At 45.0% G+C, this 20,951-nt stretch overlaps 1 protein-coding gene and 1 long non-coding RNA gene across 2 annotated transcripts; both read right to left on the bottom strand.

Moving 5' to 3' along the window:
* Window positions 1-560: 560 nt before the first annotated feature.
* Window positions 561-1,354, bottom strand: LOC130367643 (uncharacterized). Its single transcript, XR_008892124.1, has 3 exons — window positions 1,236-1,354; window positions 971-1,135; window positions 561-868 (listed from the first exon to the last, which is right to left on the bottom strand). It is a non-coding gene; the product is annotated as an uncharacterized LOC130367643 (long non-coding RNA).
* A 7,807-nt stretch (window positions 1,355-9,161) lies between these two features.
* Window positions 9,162-15,477, bottom strand: LOC130367640 (uncharacterized). Its single transcript, XM_056570208.1, has 2 exons — window positions 14,942-15,477; window positions 9,162-10,925 (listed from the first exon to the last, which is right to left on the bottom strand). Exon 2 carries the CDS (start codon window positions 10,542-10,544, stop codon window positions 9,723-9,725), a length of 822 nt encoding a protein of 273 aa, XP_056426183.1. The 5' UTR covers window positions 10,545-10,925; window positions 14,942-15,477; the 3' UTR covers window positions 9,162-9,722.
* Between the last annotated feature and the right edge of the window lie 5,474 nt (window positions 15,478-20,951).

The following is a 20,951-nucleotide window of genomic DNA, read 5'->3' as shown; positions in this document are numbered from 1 at the left end:
TCCAAATAATATATTTAGAACTCTGGGTTCTCGTGGTGCGGGTCGTGACCTCACGCCACGCCCTTTCCATTTATGTCTATGGGAGGTGGTGTGATGTCACAAGAAGGTGTGGCATGATGTCACGAATCCCACCACAGGAACCAGTGATCTAAACATACTATTTAGAATTTTGGTTGCTGCATGGAGATTGCTGGGGTCCCAGCAGCAGGATCCCCTTGATCAGACATCTTATCCCCTATCCTTTACATAGGGGATAAGATATCTAGAGGCGGAGTACCCCTTTAAGGGACAGTTCATGTACCCAAAAGTTGATCCTTTGCAACCGTATGACCCCTAGCAAGTTCCCTGCATGAGTCCCATTCATCAGAAAAAGGCTTGTGCATGGAACTTGCTGGGTGTTGTACGTTTGCCTCATAAACTGCACCACCCAGCACCAGTTACCTCTCTCCGCACCGCATTATGCAGATCGTGCAGGAGAGCAGCTTTGGTCATCCATGTTTTGCTAACTCTATTTTCACACACAGAAATAAATAAATGAGTCGAACAAGTCAAAGGACAGTTTAAAAAAAGGGGAACTTTATTTATAATTTATTAAAATGTTTGTGTAGGGGATTTTTTGTAACCTCCCATCACTCACAAAGAGCGGACAGTAACTAATACTCAGGACAGGAAAAACCTTCAGAGGGGAGGAAACCTGTAGGGAATCCATGGCTACTGTATGGCCCTTCCTCTGGGCATACTAAAGGAGGTTACCTCTAGAATTTGGCCAAATGTTTCTGTGTATGTGCATGATTCCTAGGCCTGTGCCTTCATCCAACGTCTTGCTGTAGGTCCCGAAATGCTACTCCATGTCCTGGAAATAGTGCATCTAAGATAGGGGACAAAAAAGATAGATTATTTACATGTTTATCATAGAAATACACATGGAACTGCACTAAAGACCTTTTGGACACAACAATGTAACACTTACCAGTCACAGTCATGTGCATGACTTTGCATTCCCGTGTCCCTACACAGTGTCCAGCACCGGCCCCTCACTGATGAACAAGACCAGTGTTATTTCTGGGGCTATGCCTTCATCCAACGTCTTGCTGTAGGTCCGGAAATGCTACTCCATATCCTGGAGATACTGCATCTAAGATAAGAAAAAAAAGATAAATTATTTACATGTTTATCATAGAAATTCACATGGAACTGCACTAAAGACCTTTTGGACACAACAATGTAACACTTACCAGTCACAGTCATGTGTATGACTTTGCATTCCCGCGTCCCTACACAGTGTCCAGCACTGGCCCCTCACTGATGGAGAATGAACAGGAGCCGTGTTATTTCTGCTCATTGCTGCTCTTTGGTGGACAATGGTTATGACATCACATGTGTGACACGCTGTTACCTCCTGGGAGTTCTATTTCAGTAGTGCTGCTCTCTGATTGGCTGAAAATAAAAAAAGCTTTCTAATATATTCTGTATGACTGTTATCTAAGGTTTTTGACAATTTTTATTAAAATGGCGCCACACCCTGTGGGTGCATTATATTTGTTTCTCCTAACCAGACATTCTGTATAAGTAATATCATTTGGTGGCCCCAACAGCCTGGGCCCATAGGTTTCTTACATAGATCAATGCTACTCCGGTAGGCTCAATGAGGGGCATTTACTAATCTTTTACTATGTAGTCTGGTTTTTACCCTGTTTTTTTCTACTTCATTTTTGACTATGTGCGACAAATTTACTAAATTGTTGCACGGCATTAATAAATTTGGCACACATAGGCAAAAGTGGGAAATTTACTTCATGTAGTAGAAAAAATAGTCTGTTCCTTTTTCCAGCTGTCTGAATAGGTTTGGCTGCTGGTTTCCTTCTGAATCTTTTGTTTTTGAGTTTTTTTTTAGCTTTTTCACCACATCTAAATAATTCAATAACTACAGTGGTCCCTCAAGTTACAATATTAATTGGTTCCAGGAAAACCATTGTAAGTTGAAACCATTGTATGTTGAGACCATAACTCTATGGAAACTTGGTAATTGGTTCTAAAGGCACCAAAATGTCATCCAAAATAGGAAAAAGTGACAAAGAAAAATAAGTAGAACTAATATAGATAAAGCAAATCCTTACATATAAAAGTAAGAAAGATCTGCTGGGAGCTGTAAATCACTGTCTATGTCAGTGTTTCCCAAGCAGGGAGCCTCCAGCTGTTGCAAAACTATAACTCCCAGCATGCCTGGACAGCCAAAGGCTGTCCGGGCATGCTGGGAGTTGTAGTTTTGCAAAAGATGGGGCCACCCTGCTTGGCAAACACTGGTCTATGTAGAGGACAGGATCTTCTTCAGGGGTCCTGTACAGTACAGGCAATGTCCCAAACAAGTAATGGAGTCGCCCTCACCTGGTGTCCAAAAGAGCAGCTAACCCTGATACAGGTAAAGTGTACAGAACATGTAATACCAGACACCAGTCAGTGCATACACTTCAGTAATACAGGGGTTTTACCAGTGAATGCCCATTTTGATTGGTTGGTTCTTCCAGCCATTGACACGTTTTACAGATCTGGACTGTCTGTAGCATTGTATGTTGAGTCTGGTTTCAACTTACGATGGTCCAGAAAAGACCATTGTATGTTGAAACTATTGTATGTTGAGGCCATTGTAAGTTGAGGGATCACTGTAAATTGTAGTCATGGCTCAGAAGTGGTAAACGGCGTTTAGTGTGTGTGTGTGTGTTTATTACATTTTTTTAACACAGTTTTTTTCTCCCTAAATGTACTTACACTTTTTTTTTTTTTTGGTTACTTCTTCTACAGATCTGTGTATCCTGTGGACTCCTTCGGATTCGGTGGACTACTTCGATGACCAGCGTTTTTCTTTGCTTGATGTTAATAAAATGGTTAACGAGGGCTTGTGGGGGAGTGTTTTTTGTAATAAATTTTTTTTTAAACCTGTTGTGTTTGATTTTTATTTTACTTTACTAGACAGGCTTAGCAGTGGAAGCTGTCTTATAGACTGAGTCCATTACTAAGCCGGGCTTAGCGTTAGCCACAAAAACAGCTAGCGCTAACCCCCAATTATTACCCCGGTACCCAACACCACAGGGGTGCCGGGAAGAGCCGGTACCAACAGGCCCGGAGCGTCAAAAATGGCGCTCCTGGGCCTAGGCGGTAACAGGCTGGCGTTATTTAGGTTGGGGAGGGCCAGTAACAATGGTCCTCGCCCACCCTGGTAACGTCAGGCTGTTACTGTTTGGTTGGTATTTGGTTGAGAATAAAAATAGGGGGACCCTATGCGTTTTTTAAATATATTTAATTATTTATTTAAAAAAAAAAAAACGCATAGGGTCCCCCCTATTTTCATTCTCAGCCAAATACCAACCAAACAGTAACAGCCTGACGTTCCCAGGGTGGGCGAGGACCATTGTTACTGGCCCTCCCCAGCCTAAATAACGCCAGCCTGTTACCGCTTAGGCCCAGGAGCGCCATTTTTGACGCTCCAGGCCTGTTGGTACCGGCTCTTCCCGGCACCCCTGTGGCGTTGGGTACCGGGGTAATAATAGGGGGTTAGCGCTAGCTGTTTTTGTGGCTAGCGCTAAGCCCAGGTTAGTAATGGACTCTGTCTATAAGACAGCTTCCACTACTAAGCCTGTCTAGTAAAGTAAGAAAAAAACACAACAGGTTTTAAAAAATTTTTATCACAAAAAACACTCCCCCACAAGCCCTCGTTAACCATTTTATTAAAATCAAATAAAGAAAAACGCTGGTCATCGAAGTAGTCCACCGAATCCGAAGGAGTCCACAGGATACACGAATCTGAAATGAGAAGAAAACAAAAAACATGGGTTAGTACATTTATTATCACCTGCTCACACATCTCCCGCCCCGCACGACTACAACTGCCAGCATGCCCTTACAGAAGGACATGCTGGGAGTTGTAGTTGTGTGGTGCAGGAGATGTGTGAGCAAGTGACAAGCTTGTCCCCTGCCCCCAGCTGCAGGACTACAACTCCCAGCATGCCCTTACAGTAAGGTGGGGCGGAGGCCGGGCACAGTATTTCCCAACCTGGGACTTGTAGTTTTGCAACATCTGGAGGCACCCTGGTTGGGAAACACTGTTTTAGGCCAGTGTTTCCCAACCAGGGTGCCTCCAGATGTTGCAAAACTACAAGCCCCAGCATGCCTGGACAGTCAAAGGCTGTCTAGGCATGCTGGGAGTTGTAGTTTTGCAACATCTGGAGGCAACCTGGCTGGGAAACACTGGCCTAAAACAGTGTTTCCCAACCAAGGTGCCTCCAGATGTTGCAAAACTACAAGTCCCAGCATGCCTGGACAGTCAAAGGCTGTCTAGGCATGCTGGGAGTTGTAGTTTTGCAACATCTGGAGGCAACCTGGCTGGGAAACACTGGCCTAAAACAGTGTTTCCCAACCAGGGTGCCTCCAGATGTTGCAAAACTACAAGTCCCAGCATGCCTGGACAGTCAAAGGCTGTCTAGGCATGCTGGGAGTTGTAGTTTTGCAACATCTGGAGGCAACCTGGCTGGAAAACACTGGCCTAAAACAGTGTTTCCCAACCAGGGTGCCTCCAGATGTTGCAAAACTACAAGTCCCAGCATGCCTGGACAGTCAAAGGCTGTCTAGGCATGCTGGGAGTTGTAGTTTTGCAACATCTGGAGGCAACCTGGCTGGGAAACACTGGCCTAAAACAGTGTTTCCCAACCAGGGTGCCTCCAGATGTTGCAAAACTACAAGTCCCAGCATGCCTGGACAGTCAAAGGCTGTCTAGGCATGCTGGGAGTTGTAGTTTTGCAACATCTGGAGGCAACCTGGCTGGGAAACACTGGCCTAAAACAGTGTTTCCCAACCAGGGTGCCTCCAGATGTTGCAAAACTACAAGCCCCAGCATGCCTGGACAGTCAAAGGCTGTCCAGGCATGCTGGGAGTTGTAGTCTTGCAACATCTGGAGGCACCCTGGTTGGGAAACACTGGCCTAAAACAGTGTTTCCCAACCAGGGTGACTGTTTTAGGCCAGTGTTTCCCAACTGTTTTAGGCCAGTGTTTCCCAGCCAGGGTGCCTCCAGCTGTTGCTAAACTACAACTCCCAGCATGCCTGGACAGCCAAAGGCTGTCCAGGCATGCTGGGAGTTGTAGTTTTGCAACAACTGGAGGCACCCTGGTTGGGAAGCCTGCGCAACTTACCGGCTTCCGTAGGATCCAGCGCTGCACGACACTGCCGCGCGACACTGCCGCGCGACAGTGCCGCGCGACGATCTCCGACAGCGATCGTCGCTGGAGCCTCGGAAGGGTAAGTGAACTTCTTCGCCGGTCCCCTTCAGCTGTTTAGTTTTGCAACAGCTGGAGGACTACAGTTTACAGACCACAAACCAGGGGTCTGCAAACTGTGGCCCTCCAGCTGTTGCAAAACTACAACTCCCAGCATGCCTGGACAGCCAATGGCTGTCCAGGCATGCTGGGAGTTGTAGTCTTGCAACATCTGGAGGCACCCTGGTTGGGAAACACTGTTTTAGGCCAGTGTTTCCCAACAAGGGTGCCTCCAGCTGTTGCAAAACTACAACTCCCAGCATGCCTGGACAGTCAAAGGCTGTCTAGGCATGCTGGGAGTTGTAGTTTTGCAACATCTGGAGGCAACCTGGCTGGGAAACACTGGCCTAAAACAGTGTTTCCCAACCAGGGTGCCTCCAGATGTTGCAAAACTACAAGTCCCAGCATGCCTGGACAGTCAAAGGCTGTCTAGGCATGCTGGGAGTTGTAGTTTTGCAACATCTGGAGGCAACCTGGCTGGGAAACACTGGCCTAAAACAGTGTTTCCCAACCAGGGTGCCTCCAGATGTTGCAAAACTACAAGCCCCAGCATGCCTGGACAGTCAAAGGCTGTCCAGGCATGCTGGGAGTTGTAGTCTTGCAACATCTGGAGGCACCCTGGTTGGGAAACACTGGCCTAAAACAGTGTTTCCCAACCAGGGTGACTGTTTTAGGCCAGTGTTTCCCAACTGTTTTAGGCCAGTGTTTCCCAGCCAGGGTGCCTCCAGCTGTTGCTAAACTACAACTCCCAGCATGCCTGGACAGCCAAAGGCTGTCCAGGCATGCTGGGAGTTGTAGTTTTGCAACAACTGGAGGCACCCTGGTTGGGAAGCCTGCGCAACTTACCGGCTTCCGTAGGATCCAGCGCTGCACGACACTGCCGCGCGACACTGCCGCGCGACAGTGCCGCGCGACGATCTCCGACAGCGATCGTCGCTGGAGCCTCGGAAGGGTAAGTGAACTTCTTCGCCGGTCCCCTTCAGCTGTTTAGTTTTGCAACAGCTGGAGGACTACAGTTTACAGACCACAAACCAGGGGTCTGCAAACTGTGGCCCTCCAGCTGTTGCAAAACTACAACTCCCAGCATGCCTGGACAGCCAATGGCTGTCCAGGCATGCTGGGAGTTGTAGTCTTGCAACATCTGGAGGCACCCTGGTTGGGAAACACTGTTTTAGGCCAGTGTTTCCCAACAAGGGTGCCTCCAGCTGTTGCAAAACTACAACTCCCAGCATGCCCGGACAGCCAATGGCTGTCCAGGCATGCTGGGAGTTGTAGTCTTGCAACATCTGGAGGCACCCTGGTTGGGAAACACTGTTTTAGGCCAGTGTTTCCCAACAAGGGTGCCTCCAGCTGTTGCAAAACTACAACTCCCAGCATGCCCGGACAGCCAAAGGGTGTCCAGGCATGCTGGGAGTTGTAGTCTTGCAACATTTGGAGGCACCCTGGTTGGGAAGCTTGCGCAACTTACCGGCTTCCGTAGGATCCAGCGCTGCACGACACTGCCGCGCGACACTGCCGCGCGACAGTGCCGCGCGACGATCTCCGTCAGCGATCGTCGCTGGAGCCTCGGAAGGGTAAGTGAACTTCTTCGCCGGTCCCCTTCAGCTGTTTAGTTTTGCAACAGCTGGAGGACTACAGTTTACAGACCACACACCAGTGGTCTGCAAACTGTGGCCCTCCAGCTGTTGCAAAACTACAACACCCAGCATGCCCTGACAGCCAAAGCCTATGGCTCTCAGGGCAGGAGCCCGGGCTGACATTACAGTGCAGCCGCCCGGGCTCCTCATACGGTCTCCCCGCTACCCCCCTTGTCTCCCGCCCGGGCTCCTCATACGGCCTCCCCGCTACCCCCCCCCTTGTCTCCCGCCCGCGCCGCTCAGCTCCCGCTGCTACAAGACTGCAACTCCCAACATGTCCTCACTGTAAGGGCATGCTGGGACTTGTAGTCTTGCAACAGCAGACACATGGGAGTTGTGTGGCGCTGGCAGGTGAGAGGGGGGATGTAAATCACTGTAGTGTCCCGGTAGTGAGGGTAGCGGGGAGAAAGTATGTCGGAGCCCGGGCGGCAGTAGCTTTTCCTGCTCCATGTTGGAGCTGGAGTAAATTTAGTCAATTTTTATGGCCGTTGCGACAGTTTATTGCGCAACTGCGACTGTCTCAGTTAATAAATTCCTGACCACTGCAAGTAAAAAGTGAAAACTTGCGTAAATTAAGCGGGAAATTTTTTTTTTACTTTCTAGCTCTTGCTAGGGAAAGTCGCACAATTTATAGGGTAGGCGCAATTGCGACAATTTTGCGCCAAAAATAGTCAGAAAAAAATGACTAAACCCCTTAGTAAATGCCTGTCATAGTGTTTCTGGATTTTGCTAAAGCATTTGATACTGTCCCTGATAGACGTCTGACAGGTAAGTTAAGGTCTTTGGGTTTGGAAATTTTAGTTTGTAACTGGATTGAACACTGGCTCATGGATCGTACCCAGAGAGTGGTGGTCAATGATTCGTACTCTGATTGGTCCCCGGTTATTAGTGGTGTACCCCAAGGTTCAGTACTGGGCCCGCTGTTGTATAATTTATTTATCAATGATATAGAGGATGGTATTAACAGCTCTGTTTCTATCTTTGCAGATGACACCAAGCTTTGTAGCATGGTACAGTCTATAGAGGATGTGTATAGGTTACAAGATGACTTGGATAGACTAAGTGTCTGGGCATCCACTTGGCAAATGAGGTTCAATGTGGATAAATGTAAAGTTATGCATCTGGGTACTAATAACCTGCATGCGTTGTATGTCTTAGGGGGGATTAAACTGGCAGAGTCACTGGTAGAGAAGGATCTGGGTGTACTTGTAGATCACAGACTACAGAATAGCATGCAATGTCAGGCTGCTGCTTCCAAAGCCGGCAGGATATTGTCATGTATCAAAAAAGGCATGGACTCAAGGGACAGGGACATAATACTCCCCCTTTATAAAGCATTGGTACGGCCTCACCTGGAATATGCTGTTCAGTTTTGGGCACCTGTACATAAAAGGGACACTGTGGAGCTGGAAAGGGTGCAGAGACGCACAAATAAACTAATATGGGGCATGGAACATCTTAGCTATGAGGAGCGATTAAAGGAGTTACAATTGTTTAGTCTTGAGAAGAGACGTTTAAGGGGGGATATGATAAACGTATATAAGTATATTAATGGCCCATACAAAAAATATGGAGAAAAACTGTTCCAGGTTAAACCCCCCAAAGGACGAGGGGGCACTCCCTCCGTCTGGAGAAGAAAAACTTTAGTCTCAAGGGGCGACACGCCTTCTTTACCATGAGAACTGTGAACTTATGGAACAGTCTACCTCAGGAACTGGTCACAGCAGGAAAAATTAACAGCTTTAAAACAGGATTAGATACATTCCTGGAACAAAATAACATTAATGCTTATGAAGAAATATAAAATCCCATCCCTTCCCCAATATCGCGCCACACCCCTACCCCTTAATTCCCTGGTTGAACTTGATGGACATATGTCTTTTTTCGACCGTACTAACTATGTTACTATGTTACTATGATGCCGCTGTTGGGGGTGATTTGACTGGTGTTACTGCAATTCGCACGGAGGGGGTTCTTCGGGTCCAGCCTCCTGTCGTCGATGTGAGCCGAGTCCGTGATGTCCGGAGCCGTCCCGCAGCTGGAGTTACGGCCGCTGGTCCAGAGACGGTGAGGTCGGGTGAGTACACTGTAAGGAGATCTGATCTTATCTAGGTACCCCTGGTACCGAACTTCGGTGGTTAGCTTGATTTAAGTCTTTATCTGGATCCAGGAGAATGAATTTACCAGAAATAACACGTAACAACAGTTTATCTGGTCAAATTCACTCTAGTTTATTCGGTAGTCCGTAAGCACATAATATAGGGGGGGGGGGGGGTTGCACCCCTCCTTCCGTCACTCAAATATTTGGTATAATCTCTAGCCTATAATATTAGGTATATGGAGGTTTCTGAGAGAATTCATGGGAGAGACAGATGATAGAGAAAGCCATAACACATGTAAGAATAGGAAGTCCTAATATGGTTAATTAACCTTCGCGGCTACATTCCTAGAAAAGAGATAACATTAAATGCTGACAGGATAAAGACACTGTGTGATGGATACATACAATACAGTAACCCCTTCAATCCCCTCTTAGAACCTTATATTATTTTATACTATACGGTTCTCCTTTTTTTAACTTCCTTTCTCTGTAGAGTTTTAGGTATTGCATGTATCCACTGGGTGTAGTGTCTTCATTAGCCAATGAGGGCGTGGCCTGGTAAAAAGTGGCCGTGGCATTGGCGACTCCCTTTTCTAGCAACCTCCTAATACATGGTATCACACATAGAGAAAATGCAGCAATAACTATAATGATTACAAAAATTATAATGGCTAATTGTGTTAATGCATGTTTCCAGTTAGTAAACCATCCAAAATATTGATCCCAAGGATCTGTAATACCTGAGTTCTTTTTTTAGACAGGTCCTCTAACTTTTGTATTGCAATAGTTACTTTACCATTGGGACCAGTGTTGTTAGGTATGAAGGTGCAGCATGATGTAGGATCCACAAGCACTTTGCACACCCCACCTTTTTCTGCCAGAATCATATCTAAGACCATTCTGTTCTGGAATGTCATAATTGAATCAGCTTGGAGCTGCTCTGCAACACCTCGTAACGCATCCCTTGTGTAGTTTACAAACCTTTGTTGTTTATAGTAAATGTAATTAATCCAGTCTACATTTTTGTTCACAGTGATTATAGAAAGGATAGATTCAAAGCCCGCAGCTACTTGATTCCTGGCTTTGAACTCATCAGGGACCCCTCTTGGGACCCCTATTGTGTCTATGTATACATGTGGATCGAAGCTACCTGCAGGTGTTGACCTCTTTATCCTTTTTGTGGCAGAGTTTACGTGTTCTCCCCCTTCTGCGAATATGTGAATGTTCATAATGGCTTTAGCTAGAGCACACTCTCCTTTCCACTTGCCCTCTAGCTTGAACCTTATTCTACCATCGCCACAGATCCAGTAAATGTCACCTATTGAAAAAACTTGGTTCTGAGTGAGTGACACTTCTACAGAGCTATAACTAGCACAATATCCCTTTGTGAAGTTCTTTCTATTGACACCTTCCTTTTCTCCCCTATAGCATGTGTAATTCCCTGGGTATATGTGTATACCTGCCCCTGAGTGTGGGGTCTCTGTTAGCAAAGGGTATTTCATTTTCCAGGTTCCGCAATCAGTGTCATTATTAGAAATTAACTGCCAGAACTTATGGAGACTTTCGCTTAGTTGGGGGTCAGGGCTGTCTGCCCCCGTTTGTACCCCTTCTTCGCCTAGTTGGGGGTCAGGGCTGTCTGCCCCCGTTTGTACCCCTTTTCCGCCTTTTTCGAGGTCAAGGCTGTCTGCCTCCGTTAGTACCTCTCTTTTCTTTAGCAGCTTGATCCTTGTGGCGTGGATCCAGGTGGGTGACTGCTCAGTGAGGACCGCTGTTCTGGTGATGGCCTCGGTGGGTTGTCCGTAGATGAAGCTCCCCGGCTTCTTTCCCTTCTGGAGGGCCTTGACAATCACCTGGTCTCCTACCCGGAATGGGTGAGTTGGTTCCTGTGGAAGAGAGGGAGATTTACAAGCAACTTTTTCTTCAGTTTTACTGAGGACCTTGATCAGATTAATAACATACTCATCTCTGATCAGGTCCAAATCCCCTTCCTGTATCACTAGGGGGGCGCTGTGCCCAGGGTGTAGGGAAGGGCCTATCCATTAGAATTTCAAATGGTGACAACCCTAGCTTCTTATTAGGTGTCATTCTGATCTCTGCAAGTATTATGGGCAGGATTTGTTTCCATTTTTCAAATGTTCCAGCAGTGGCCTTCCTAAGTTTGTCTTTCACTGTTCTGTTCATCCGTTCCACGACCCCTGAACTCTCTGGGTGATATGGAATATGGAATAATTTCCACTCCACCTGTAATAGTCTTACTATGTCCTTGTTGAGCTTTGTGGTAAAGGCCGGCCCACGGTCTGATTCAATGACCAGAGGACAGCCCCACCTTGGGACTATCTGTTGGGTCAGGATTTTGGCTGTAGTTTTAGCATCCTCTGACTTTGTAGGAAAGACTTCTGGCCATCTGGAGAACATGTCCACTATCACTAATGCATATTCCTGTTTTCCTTTTGTTTTACGTATATGCGTGTAATCCACCTGCAAGTGAGTGAATGGTGTAGTGGGGTAGTCAAGGTGTTGGTGAGGAATTATCAATGGGTTGTTAGGATTGTTTCTCAAACATGTGATGCATCTGTGTATGTAGTCTGTGACTAACTGCTTGGCATCAGTGATGTGAAAACATCAGTAGAGAGACTCAAGGTTGTGAAGGGAAAAGCATGTGAAGCAGTGTGAGGAATGTAGGATTAGCAGAGCTGAAACTGTATAAAAATGTGCAATGAAGACAGATGCGTTGTGTTTTGGTAGGCACAGCTTCCCCTCTTTGCAGATCAATCCTGTTTTTGGATTTTTCTGCAAAATTGGATAGCACCAATCTTTGTTCTGACATGTGCTGTGTATGTACACCTTTAAGTAAGCCTACAACATCATGTGTGGTTTGCAGGAAGGTCAAGTGTCCCAGGGTAATAGGAGTTGTCAGTTCTACCATCATTGCACAGGCTGCAAGAGAACGCAGACATGCCGGCATCCCCTGTACAGAGGTGGGCATCACCTTTGAGAAAAATGCACAAGGACGTAACTTGCCTCCATGTTCTTGTGTCAGTACCCCCGCCATGGTTTTACAATTTTGGTGTGCAAACATGTGAAAAGGCATTTTATAGTCAGGGAGGCCAAGCCCCGGACTCGACATGAGCGAACATTTCAAATAATCAAATGCATCATACATTCCAGGAGACCATTTCACCAAATCTGGACTCTGTTCCAGAGTGGCTTGCCTCAGAACATTGTCATAGTAGGAGCAATCAGGGATCCATTGTCTACAGCAGTTTATCATACCAAGGAAGGAAAGCATTTCTTTCTTGGTGTGCGGGGTGACCAGGCCCGCAATAGACTTGACCCTTTCTGTGCTGATTCTCCTTTCTCCCTTCGTGAGGACAAACCCTAAATATTTCACCTGCGTTTTACACCATTGCATTTTCTTAAGCGCCACTTTGTGACCACATCCTGATAACCATTGTAACAGTGATAAACCATCCTGAATGCTGGCCTCCGCTGACATGCTACATAACAACAAATCATCCACATATTGCAGCAGCACAGAACCTTGGGGGGAGTACCATGGTTTTAATGTGGCTTGGAGGACTATGCTGTACACAACAGGTGAATCAGCATATCCCTGGGGCATTCTGCACCAGGTCAGTTGACGTCCGTCAAAGGAAAAAGCAAAAAGTGGTCTGGTCACCTTATCAACTGGGATAGAAAAGAAAGCATTCTTCAGATCTATCGCACTGAAATAGACAGCGTCTGCAGGAATGGCAGAAAGAAGTGAATTGACATCTGGGACAATAGGAGCAATAGGCACAATAATGTTGTTTATTGCCCTCAAATCCTGTACAAAGCAGGTAGTACCATCTGCCTTTGTCACTGGATTGACGGGCGTGCTGTAGGGTGAAATCACCTCTTCCAGGATTCCTTTTTTAAGGAATTCTTCTATCATTGGCCTAAGTCCATCAAGTTTTTCTCTTGAAAGGGGGTATTGTTTCTGATATACAGGTGTACTGCCTTCCCTTAGGGTAGCTTTGTATGGTGTGCAATCAATGAGCCCTGTGTCATAGTCCCCATTTGCCCACAGTGATGGGTCTATGTCCCCTAGCTCTGGGTGTTCCTGTATGTTTGTAAAGATCAGTGGAGTTACAATGGGCAAAGCATCAGAGTATATACTGATACCGTTGTTTTCAACTGTGAGCTGTAATCCCAGCTTTACAAACAGATCTCTCCCAAGAAGACTCACGGGGCACTCAGGTATAATGCTGAAAGTGTGATCTGTAATGTATTCCCTGTCAATGGTCTCTACTGGCAAGGACTCTGTGCAATAGGTCTTTGTTAAAACCCCATTTATTCCCATAGAGGGCTCAGACTTTCTCAATGGTCCCTTGTACATTGAACTGTTCAACACACTAGAAGTAGCTCCACTGTCTACCATGAATCCCACCTTTCTTTCCAATGTGTTGTGACCTGTGTGAAAGTCGGGTTTTGTCCCTCCGGGCACCCTCAGTAGGGCTGTTGCTGGCTCCAGTCCAGTGGGAATCTGGGCTGTCCCTGTGTGGATCCCTGTGAACCCTGTGCCTGAAGTGTCTGACCCACTTGATTGTGTTGTGACTGAACATCAGGTCCCTGTGCGTTTTGTGTTTGAGCAGCTTTCTTTGGTGCGCAGCACTGTCTAGCCCAATGTCCACTCTTCCCACAATTGTAGCAGCAATCATTAGCTATGTATGAGCCCTGCTCTCTGTTGTAGCCCTGTCCTGCACTGTGGGATCTGCTGCTGTTCCTCCCTCTTCCTCTACTGCTAATTCTGCTAAAGGTTGTGGCTGGGGAGCTCTCCTAGCTACGACTGCTGTGACTGCATCGTCTTCATCTGGAGTCAAAACTGGGTACTGAGGCACTACTGGAGGGGGTCTGTTATACGGTGAAGGGGGTGGTGGTGGAAATTTCTGGTCTCTCCCTTTCAAACTTATTTCCCGTTCTATCTCATGAAGGGACCTATCATCTTTGGGACAGCTGTGGTTCTTATTCCTTTTCTTATTACCTGCATCATACCAATGGGGGGCTATTTCTAGCCACTGTTCCCCTCCCTTGGACATATAATCCATGTCCCAGGAAGGGTCCGCATCGAAATGCGGCCAGGCTGCCTTATCACCCAGACATAGTCCTTTGACCATATCCATATGATACACACTATTGTCACCGTCTCTGGGGAATGGATCTGCAGCATCCATTACCTCAGTCCAGCCTGCTAAATCGTCTACCCATGGATTGATCAGGTAATAGTTTTTTTTGGACTAACACAGGCTACATAACATTTGCAAGTTTCCCCTGGCTCTGGTTTAGGGTACTTAGTTTTAGAGCCTTTTGCTCCCATGTTAGTATGTTTGGTTTTGGAGTGCGATCATACAATCACTGTCAGGACTGGCTGTACTGTTTGCTCACTCTCCCAAAACCCCTATCGACTAGTGCTGTTTTGAGCCGCCACTTGCGTTCACCGGTCTCTGGGTCAACAGATTCTCTCCTAGCCAGAGGGGTGGGGTGTCTTGCAGCTCTCCACAACGCATGCAATTTTACACAGTCAATGATGTTAGTACAAAAAAAATCACAGTGAGATTTGACCGTACACTTACCACCCGGTCAATGTCTCACACAAACAAATGATCTTATCACTTCTAAAATTTCTTATTATTACAAACTACATATATATATATATATATATATAAGAGTTAAATCAAGCTTGTAACCTTCTGTTCCCCGAACAGCTTCTTTTAGTTTTAAGTGCACTTATCTCTGACTAAGGTGATATGGGGCTCCCGGAGCACCTCTTATAATCACCTATGACTCCCTGAGCCTTTGTCTATTGTGTCCCTGACACTCTGTGTCCCAGACACAGCAACCCCCCGAAGTTTCTACTTACTTGGATCGAGACGCTGTCAGTGCCCTCGGATCAGCCAGAGGATAAAACAGATATCCCTCATACGGATCCGGGGATGACTTTCTCGATCCCGGACGAGCCCCCAGATTGTAAGGAGATCTGATCTTATCTAGGTACCCCTGGTACCGAACTTCGGTGGTTAGCTTGATTTAAGTCTTTATCTGGATCCAGGAGAATGAATCTACCAGAAATAACACGTAACAACAGTTTGTCTGGTCAAATTCACTCTAGTTTATTCAGTAGTCCGTAAGCACATAATATAGGGGGGGGGGGGTTGCACCCCTCCTTCCGTCACTCAAATATTTGGTATAATCTCTAGCCTATAATATTAGGTATACGGAGGTTACTGAGAGAATTCATGGGAGAGACAGATGATCGAGAAAGCCATAACACATGTAAGAATAGGAAGTCCTAATATGGTTAATTAACCTTCGCGGCTACATTCCTAGAAAAGAGATAACATTAAATGCTGACAGGATAAAGACACTGTGTGATGGATGCATACAATACAGTAACCCCTTCAGGTACGGTGTGTGGTAGTATTATATTCAGAGAGTGCAGTGTGTGGTAGTATTATATTCAGAGAGTGAAGTGTGTGGTAGTATTATATTCAGAGAGTGCAGTGTGTGATAGTATTATATTCAGAGAGTGCAGTGTGTGGTAGTATATTCAGAGAGTGCAGTGTGTGATAGTATTATATTCAGAGAGTGCAGTGTGTGGTATTATATTCAGAGAGTGCAGTGTGTGATAGTATTATATTCAGAGAGTGCAGTGTGTGGTAGTATATTCAGAGAGTGCAGTGTGTGGTAGTATATTCAGAGGGCACAGTATGTGGTAGTATTATATTTAGAGGGCACAGAGTGTGGTAGTATTATATTCAGAGGGTGCAGTGTGTGGTAGTATTATATACAGAGGGTACGGTGTGTGGCGGTATTATATTCAGAGGGTACAGTGTGTTGTATATTCAGGAGGTACCGTGTGTCAGAATTATATTCAGAGGGTGTGTGGCGGTATTGTATTAGAACAATACAGTGTTTAGCAGTATTATAATAATTATTGTTTTCATATAGAGGATCAGAATCTGCTGACATAGTGAGGAGACGTCTGGGCATCAAGTTCTGCAGGGAGAACATTTAGCTGGACCTGGCGGTATGTACCATCTGAATTAGATAAGGGAAGACTATAGAGAAGACGTCACCTGTAGTCACTGATATCATTCTGTATTCTCCTCACTATGTCCCATCAGAGCTGGAGTCACTTGTAAGTTCTGCAGTTATGATGGGTGAAACAACAACTCCCAGCATCCCCTTACCACTACTTAGGTCATACTGGGAGCTGTAGTTTTAAATGGTAAAAACTTCTTTAGCACTTTCCCATTCTGTGGCAATTGGTATATTTGATAATTATTCTGACATGTGAACATGGCCAAAAAGTCTTAAACAAGGTTAGGACTGTATGATACATTTAATAATATTGTAAGTTCCGTGAGCAACATCTTGTTTTCTGTCCGCCAACACAAAATACTCTAATAGTGCCCCTCCCGAGACTCCACTCTGGATCCGCCCCTGTTATGTCAGCTATTACTATAGGAACAGTGTAATTCACAGTGTAAACCTATGGGGGCAGTGCATTCTTTTGCAACCAACACATTTACAGATGACAAAATGATGACAAAATAAAATTTAGCAGCCAGTGTCAGGCAGTTGCTCCCAAAGCCAATAAAGTCCAATAGGTGCATATGATGAGAAAAAGTTTACCTCAATATACATTCTTAGGCGGGTCATACATGCAAGACTATCAACACTTGAGATTGGGTTTGAAGGTGGGTGAGGAAAAATACGTAAGTGCATTGCGCTACACAGAAAATACATTTTCGGGATAACTTGAAGGGGTTTTCCATAGGATTAGCAGTGCCCATCTGCCAGTTATGACGAGGGCCTGACTCTTGAGCCCATGACATACTGCCTCACCCGACCCTTGATGAATATGTCATATTAGATGAGAGGGGGCTAAATTGGTTCTCAGGCTGATGGTAAAAACATACAAAAATATGTATATATATATATATATATATATATATATATATATATATATACATATATATATATTCCCTATGCTTCCCTGCCTCTGCCACTTGGGTGGCCAATTGGATTTATCTTGGCCTTTTTTTCGGGATATATCAGCTGATAACATTAGATACAAGTCTTCAAAACCCGCTTATTTCCTTGGGAATGGCCAACCATGGGGGCCTCCTGAATCTCCCCGATTTGCAGATACCAGAGTAAAGGCGGATCAGGTAGTTTGAATTCAATATACCTGAGGCATCTGACCGCGGCTTACTGCCCTCTCCCTATTCAGAACACTCAGCCTAGATGAAAGTTTTGTGAGTGGTTGTGAGTGATAGCTGTCTGTTGGATGAACATTCAGCCAAAAGCCACTGGAAGTATATTATCATCTTAACAGTGGAGGTATATAGCCAGCTTAAAAAGTAAACATGAAAAAGTAGGGAATTCCTTTAGAATATATTCCTCTGCTAGTTACCACAAAGCCCTCCATCCATTCTTAATTTACTACCAATAACACCAGTACTGATGAGAAAAAGAATGAACACGCTCTCTATTTCTAAAGTTTTACAAATACAACCTCAGATAGTTACATAGTTAGTATAGTTGAAAAAAGACATACGTCCATCAAGTCCAACCAGGGAATTGAAGTGAAGGGTGTAAGGGGGTAAGGGAAAGGGATGGGATTTTATATTTCTTCATAAGCATTAATGTTATTTTGTTCCAGGAATGTATCTAATCCTGTTTTAAAGCTGTTAATTGTTCCTGCTGTGACCAGTTCCTGAGGTTGACCGTTCCATAAATTCACAGTCCTCACGGTAAAGAAGGCATGTCGCCCCTTTAGACTAAACCTTTTCTTCTCCAGACGGAGGGAGTGCCCCCTCGTCCTTTGGGGGGGTTTAACCTGGAACAGTTTTTCTCCATATTTTTTGTATGGGCCATTTATATACTTATATACGTTTATCATCTCCCCCCTTAAACGTCTCTTCTCAAGACTAAACAATTGTAACTCCTTTAATCGCTCTTCATAGCTAAGATGATCCATGCCCCATATTAGTTTAGTCGCGCGTCTCTGCACCCTTTCCAACTCCGCAGTGTCCCTTTTATGGACAGGTGCCCAACACTGAACAGCATATTCCAGGTGAGGCCGTACCAATGCTTTATAAAGGGGGAGTATTATGTCCCTGTCCCTTGAGTCCATGCCTCTTTTGATACATGACAATATCCTGCTGGCTTTGGAAGCAGCAGCCTGACATTGCATGCTATTCTGTAGTCTGTGATCTACAAGTACACCCAGATCCTTCTCTACCAGGGACTCTGCCAGTTTAATCCCCCCTAAGACATACGACGCATGCAGGTTATTAGTACCCAGATGCATAACTTTACATTTATCCACATTGAACCTCATTTGCCAAGTGGATGCCCAGACACTTAGTCTATCCAAGTCATCTTGTAACTTATGCACATCCTCTATAGACTGTACCGTGCTACAAAGCTTGGTGTCATCTGCAAAGATAGAAACGGAGCTGTTAATACCATCCTCTATATCATTGATAAATAAATTATAAAACAGCGGGCCCAGTACTGAACCTTGGGGTACACCACTAATTACCGGGGACCAATCAGAGTACGAATCTTTGACCACCACTCTCTGGGTACGATCCATGAGCCAGTGTTCAATCCAGTTACAAACTAAAGTTTCCAAACCCAAAGACCTTGACTTACCTGTCAGACGTCTGTGAGGGACAGTATCAAATGCTTTGGCAAAATCCAGAAACACTATATCCACAGCCATTCCTCTATATACACAGCCCCCCCTCTATATACACAGCCCCCCTCTATATACACAGCCCCCCTCTATATACACAGCCCCCCTCTATATCCACAGCCCCCCCTCTATATACACAGCCCCCCTCTATATCCACAGCCATTCCTCTATATACAGAGCTCCCCCTCTATATACACAGCCCCCTCTATATACACAGCCCCCCTCTATATCCACAGCCATTCCTCTATATACACAGCCCCCCCCCCTCTATATACACAGCCATTCCTCTGTCAAGGCTTCTACTCACCTCTTCATAAAAGCAAATTAGATTGGTTTGACAACTTCTATCCTTAGTAAACCCATGCTGGTTATCACTTATAATACAATTATCCCCTATGTATTCCTGTATGTAATCCCTTATAAGTCCTTCAAACAATTTACCCACAATGCACGTTAGACTTACCGGTCTATAATTGCCTGGTGAAGACCTTGAGCCCTTCTTGAAGATTGGCACCACATTAGCCTTGCGCCAGTCCCTTGGCACAATACCAGACACCAGAGAATCTCTAAATATCATGAACAAGGGTACAGATATTACTGAACTTACCTCTCTAAGAACTCTTGGGTGTAGTCCATCCGGCCCTGGAGATTTGCTTACATTTACTTTACTTAACTTACCTTGTACCATCTCTACATTAAGCCAGTTCAGTACATTACATGATGTGTTACCAGCACTGATCTGTCCAATGTCAGCTCCTTTTTCCATAGTGTATACAGAACTAAAGAACCCATTCAGTAGCTCCGCCTTCTCTTTATCGCCTGTGACAACCTCCCCATTATCATTATTAAGGGTTCCTACATGCTCTGTCCTTGGTTTTTTTGCATTTATATATCTAAAATTATTTAGGATTAGTTTTGCTTTCTTTGGCCACCTGTCTCTCATTTAGAATTTTTGCTGTTTTATTACTTTTTTACAGATTTTATTAAGCTCCTTGTACTGTTTAAATGTTATCGCTGACCCCTCAGATTTGAATTTTTTGAAGGCTATTTTTTTGTTGTTTATTGCTCTTTTAACATCATTTGTCAGCCATGTAGGATTTAGTTTTAATGGTTTATATTTGTTCCCCTTTGGTATATATTTAGCTGTATAGTTATTTAGAGTTGATTTAAAGATGTCCCATTTACCTTCTGTATCAGTATTTGAGAACACCTCCCCCCAGTCTATGTCCTGTAGTGCAGCCCTCAGCCCAGGGAAATTTGCCTTTTTAAAGTTATATGGTTTTGCCTTCCCCGCCTGTCTTTGTTTTCTACATTTTAAGTGAAAAGTAACTATATTGTGGTCGCTATTACCAAGGTTTTCCCGCACAGTTACATTACCAACCAGCTCTGCGTTGTTGGAAATGATCAGATCCAACAAGGCATCACTTCTTGTTGGGTCCTCCACAAACTGGCCCATAAAATTATCCTGCAATAAATTTAGGAATTGTCGCCCCTTTGTAGTTTTAGCCATGCCCGGCCCCAATCTATATCTGGATAGTTAAAATCTCCCATTATTACCACTGTACCTGCCCGGGCGGCCCTCTCTATTTGTTTATGCAGTTGACCTTCTATCTCTTCAGTGATATTAGGGGGTCTGTAGATTACACCAAATATTATTTTTTCAGTATTTCCCTCCTTTTGTAATTCTACCCACAGTGATTCCACCTCCTCAGAATCATCACACACTATGGCATCGTTCACACTGACTTTCATACCACTTCTTACATACAGACAGACTCCACCACCTTTTCTGTTCATTCTATCCTTGCGAAACAATGTAAACCCTTCAGATTAACAGCCCAGTCATGCGAGGAGTCCAGCCATGTCTCAGTGACCCCAACTATATCACCAGCCATGTCTCAGTGACCCCAACTATATCACCAGCCATGTCTCAGTGACCCCAACTATATCAATATATTCCTCCAGTATCAAGGCCTCAAGCTCCCCAATTTTATTTGTTAGGCTTCTGGCATTTGTGAACATACACTTTACATTTCCATTAATTTTTACACATATAGTCTCACTAATGGGATTTTCAGAGTCATTGGGGTTAATGTTATTTTTTGAGTTATAAGGGCTAATTGTACTATTTAAGTTATTGGGGCTAATGTGATTTTTTGCG

The sequence above is a fragment of the Hyla sarda genome, chromosome 4 (assembly GCF_029499605.1).
Source record: "Hyla sarda isolate aHylSar1 chromosome 4, aHylSar1.hap1, whole genome shotgun sequence".
NCBI classification, from domain to species: Eukaryota; Metazoa; Chordata; class Amphibia; order Anura; family Hylidae; genus Hyla; species Hyla sarda.
The sequence above is the reverse complement of the archived record's forward strand: the minus strand, read 5'-3'. Positions and strand labels throughout refer to the sequence as shown.

Bases quoted from the DNA above. Each gene is read 5' to 3' on its own strand.
- LOC130367640 (XM_056570208.1), bottom strand. From the start codon at position 10,544: ATGAAATACCCTTTGCTAACAGAGACCCCACACTCAGGGGCAGGTATA.